A 5000-nucleotide genomic window follows, 5' to 3' on the forward strand; every position below is an offset into this window, starting at 1 on the left:
CCACAAAAAGAACGGCTGCTTAGGAGACTAAACAGACACGTTTTCGGGGAAACCAAATTCTCGTTCCTTCGCGTAAATTCGACGTGTGCACAGTATATAGTAGCTGTAAGGTCAAAACACGGCAGGACGAAAGACACGGAATCAAACTACCTTTGGAAGCAATTAATTTTTATTCAGATTAATTTGTGGCGCGAAAAATAAACGTTGAACAAAAAGTGGCCGAGAATTGGGCCCCATACTGTAATACAAAACCAATTCAACTGAGATGGGACTAAGAAGAAATACATGTAGTCAACTGATACGGTTGTTGGCGCAAACTGACTGTTTTCTGTAGCAAGGTAATGGTATCAAATAAAAAAAAAAACTTTACACTGTAGTAACGCAGACTGCAAACCTGCCTCTCCCTCACCAAGTAAAAATCCGGCACTTACAGCATCTTCTTGTGACATCTTAAATCCGATTACACGACTGAAATTAAGCTGTTTCTACTTTTAAAAATAGCCAAAAAAAACACATACTGCGCTAACGGTCACATGTCAAATTCAGTTTCGTTTTAACGATCTTCGAGTGCCTCTTCGAAAGCTCCGTTTAAGACCGAAAGTGCCGACTCTTCAACTTGCTTCAAACAATGCTGAAGGCCGTAATAAGTTGTGGCAAACGACATGCTACTGGCTATGCCAAAACCAACGATTGGGATATATCGACTGAATTCTTCAAGAGCTGACTGTGAAGCAAAGGCTGCCAGATATGCAGCCACTTGGGTGGTCGTGGTCAGGCACACCTTTCGGATTTTCTCCTGGTTGCTAACTGTAAGCCTTGCAAATTCATCTGACCCTTCTATAGGAAGACCCAGCTGCGATCGGTAAAAACTTATCTCCTCTGTAATGAGTCCGATATCAACTGCCACTGACAGGCCAGGAATCGGAACAAGAGCGGCCGCTGCTGATGCCGATGCAACCATCCAGATACGCCTTCTGAGGACATCGGCTTTCCTTTTCAACATTTTGGACGTTAGATTGTTTAGTGATAATGCAAGACTCTCTTGCTGAAATACCGGCAACGCATCGAGAATGGCCTGGGTCAGTCGATCGAAGTCCCATCTGTTGGGATAATGATTGCTTATCAAAAATATGTCGTGGTCTTCATCGCTATCTAGGTCTACCAGACTTTCTAAACTGTGGCGGCGAATTTTCTCCAACGTGGCATCTTCACTGAACTCCCGCTTTCTCTGCTGGGCTCGAACATTTTCATCAATTTTTGCGCAAATCAGGAAAAACTTCTTACCAATCGACCTCACTTTCTTCACCAGTTGCAAGTCATACTTGGTAAATCGAGTGGCTGTGAAGATGAGAAACGCATCATACTTCTCCAGTTGTACTCTCCGGATGTAGCTTTCCAGGTCAGGGTAGTTTGGAGTGCCTATTCCTGGTAAATCCCACAACGATATGTTTGGATTGGTCGGATGCTCATATACAGTAGGTACTGTAGTTGTCTCCGTAACACCAACTTGGGCTGCCTTCTCGTCATCGTCTTTGAGTCTGAAAGAGCAGAAAACAGAATGGACGGAGGAAAAGTGTCGTAAAGATTTACAACTTGAATAATCGTGGCGTGTGAATTCGTCCTAATTCCCTTTACTAATTCCTTTTCTAAAAAAACGTATTATAGTTCATGATCTCATGATTCTTCATTTAATTTATCGGAAATTTGCCTCCGTAAAGTAACTTCCTTTCACAATTCACCCAATGAAGATTCCTGTGTGCCGAAGGTTAAGAAGAGAATAAACACATTAGATAAAAAAAAAGCTATTTCGGAAAACTATCATGTGACAGACATGACAAGGTGACGAAAGGCTAATTAAATTAATTCCGTTTGATCAGTTTCCGACAAATTTTATTTTCAACATCTTGGAGAAATTAATTAATTTAACTGGAATTTTAGTCTCAAAAACAAATAAAGTTGTATTGTATTAACTGCATGTACTTGTTTAACCAAGGGCGAGGTCTTAACGAGAAAGTTTCAGATAGTAAAGTCAATCATGATACCGCGAGATCGAGGTTTGAGATTTCCTCGTTAAGATCGTACGTTTGAGGTAAATAAGTCGTATATTCTTCTTTACCGTTGACTCAAGCGGAAGCGATCAATTCACCTACAGATCATTCATTGTTTGAAACTGCACAAGTGGTTCTCTCTTTTGCCATGTGAATTAACTAGTATTCCGTCAAAAACGAAAGTATTTTCCTGACAAATGATTACCATTAGGAAAAGTAAATTTCGTGGACGTTCTCAAGAATCAAATACCAAGTAAACTTGAATGAATACAAAAAATTGTCAATATTTGACACTGGAAGTACCTTTAATTTTAATTTGCATGGTTAGAATCATGCCCTGGCACATAGCCAATCAAAGCGCTCATTTTTTCAGCAAAAAAAGCACTAACCAATTTAATAATGTACCAGATAATGTAATGTATTGTTTCACCGAATAAAAAAGTACCAGAAAATAGCAGTTAAAGTTATTAACCTCCAAAAGGCGAAACAAAGTCCAAGGTTCACCTGTCAACCAATCGAAAGGATATGCAAACAAAAAAGTCTCACTTCTGGGGAGGATTCTAGTGTCCTTTCCTCTGACAGTTACCTTTATGCAAATCTCCCAAAGAACAAGGATATTGGCGAAAGGAGGGTGAAAGGTTTTCCAATCTCCGTTTTCTTACTACGCTACTCCACTAGGGGGCTGCCCAGTCAAAAATTCTGTCCATCCTTGGCATTAGAAACAGAATTCCCATGGGATGTTCGCTACGTTCTACGATGTCATTGGCTACAATATGCTCCCTTGGGATGTGTAATTTATATGGTGGGATTTCATGATGTATGCATTGCGACATTCACTATTGCTTAGACCTGCGTCTAGATATGCACGATTTTTCTAAGTATTCCCAAGTTACCTACGAAATAAAACAACCCACAACTTTTGTTCATCTACCAGCATTTGAACATTGTACGATTAATGTCTGTCTCTAAAAATGTTTGCTATAAACAAACAATACGATTATAAACCAGAAGACAGAGTCGAAAAACCGAAAATGAGGGATGGATAAAGGTTAATTATCACCACAGCTGCTTATACTGTTAAATAGTTCATAAGAAGTTTCCTCCGTAATTATACAGATCTATACATATTTCCCTAGGGGAGTGTAGGTTAATTGTCTCGAGTGTTGCGTGACAAACCCAACCACAGCTCACAAGTTGAAATTAACCAGAATTAACACACAAGGATGACGAAAACAGTTACGCCAAAATTTAGCAAAACTCAGCAGTGTATAGAGCGGTATAGAGGTAGCCTACTTTCCCCTTAGTTATTTCGTATTTCGCCTTAGGGTTGAACTTCCCCTTGAAAGTGAAACTGAAAGTATGAAATATCCGTTATTCGGTATACATGTCAAGCAAGAAGCGGGATTCACCACGAGATTTTCAGGAAAAAGGAGTCCATAACCTCACTGTGGCGTGTTCTTCCCGATATACGTGTATGCTACCCTCAAACGAGTTTAGATTACCTTGCACTTTCTATCAAGCTAGTGTTTTCTCCAACCTACCCTCGTATGGCGTTGATAAAACTGGATTTTCCTGTCCCGGAGTCACCAGTTACAGCGATGTTCACTTCAACTTCAGTCCATTTATCCAATTTACTTCGGAGAAAGTCGGAAATATGTGAAACACCGTCTTGTTCGACGTATTCTCTTACTTCGTCACCATATATTAACTCCCAGTCGAGAGGATCAATCATGGCGAACAAAATGCAGAGGTGAAGTGACCAATTCTGTGTTGCGTGACATGGTTTGACCCAAACCAAGTGTTACTTCATTTAATTTCAAACTTTGTCGCGTCGCCAGCGCGAGATTAAAACCACACGTGTAGCCACCCTTGAACTGGCGACGCGACAGGTGAACAAATCGCAAGAAAAAAGTCGCCAGAGTTGAAACTTTCGCGACAAAATCGCAGAGATAGTTGCTCGTGTAGCCGCCCTACACTTTTTGCCCGCGCTTGCGACGCGACTAAAGAGTATTTAGCCAATGAAATTGAAGTACGAATGTCTGTTTACAGTGTCCAGGTCTCTCGAAGTATGCGATTCGAGCGGCCTTCAATTTGTCGCCAAAATTTGTCTCAAGTGTAGCCACCCTGGCGCGCAGGCGACACAACAAAATCTGAAAAAAATCGCATCACCAGCGCGAGACAAAAATCGCTCGTGTAGCCGCGGCTTTACACTCCAGCAAGATGGTACGCGGTCACAACTTGGGTATGTTAAAATATAAAACTAGCACATGCTCAACAAGGTAAATCTTTGTTAGAAATGCTTTACTTTTTTTTAATCCTGTCATCTTATGATGACGCTTTCATGGCCATTAAAAGAATAAATGTCAAAATGAGTTTTATCATACCAGTAGCCACTTTTCTGGCAAATTAAATATTAGCAATGCCAAACTACCATGATGATACACAGAATCCAATATGCACGACTTGTCAATCAGTATGCAAATTTATTGTATTATGAAAATTAATTAATGAACAAATCCGAACCAATAAATAAATATAACAATATTATTTTTCGTCTTTGAATCAATTTTCTCTCTGAAAAAGCTAGTTGGTAAAATTTAAATCTGTCTCCATAACAGAATATTACATTGCCTTCAACCAATTCATATGGTCTTCACGTCAATGAAAAGGTATAAAACTTAAACCATATCATTTTATGTTTCACTGCTTCTGCAATGCTTTTAATTCATAGATATATTACCTCCATCGGTACATAAAAACTTACTGAATTTTCTTGAGTAATTGCCCTTACTAAAATATTGGTATTTGTCACCATTGAGGCCCTGACAGGAAGGGGGGGGGGGGGTACCCGTGTCGCTTGTCTGAATTTTTAAATCACTTGTGTCGGGGTTTAATCAGCTCATTCTTGGCCTTAATGTCACTGTCGGAATTTTGCCGGGAAAGGATGTCGCT

General features: G+C 40.0%; 1 protein-coding gene across 1 annotated transcript; it reads right to left on the bottom strand.

Moving 5' to 3' along the window:
• Positions 1-147: 147 nt before the first annotated feature.
• LOC137976429 (interferon-inducible GTPase 5-like) lies at positions 148-3832 on the bottom strand. The gene is made up of 2 exons (XM_068823774.1): positions 3590-3832; positions 148-1538 (listed from the first exon to the last, which is right to left on the bottom strand). The coding sequence occupies exons 1-2, from the start codon at positions 3778-3780 to the stop codon at positions 554-556; spliced, it is 1176 nt and encodes a 391-aa protein (XP_068679875.1). The 5' UTR covers positions 3781-3832; the 3' UTR covers positions 148-553.
• Positions 3833-5000: the final 1168 nt, after the last annotated feature.

The sequence above is a fragment of the Montipora foliosa genome, chromosome 1 (genome assembly GCF_036669935.1).
Source record: "Montipora foliosa isolate CH-2021 chromosome 1, ASM3666993v2, whole genome shotgun sequence".
Lineage (NCBI taxonomy): Eukaryota > Metazoa > Cnidaria > Anthozoa > Scleractinia > Acroporidae > Montipora > Montipora foliosa.

What these genes read in the sequence shown, in the direction of transcription:
- LOC137976429 (XM_068823774.1), bottom strand. Translation starts at nt 3,780, where the DNA reads ATGATTGATCCTCTCGACTGGGAGTTAATATATGGTGACGAAGTAAGA. An exon ending in TTTATCAACGCCATACGAGG is followed by an intron (nt 1,539 to 3,589) that starts GTAGGTTGGAGA and finishes CTGCTCTTTCAG; the next exon opens with ACTCAAAGACGATGACGAGA.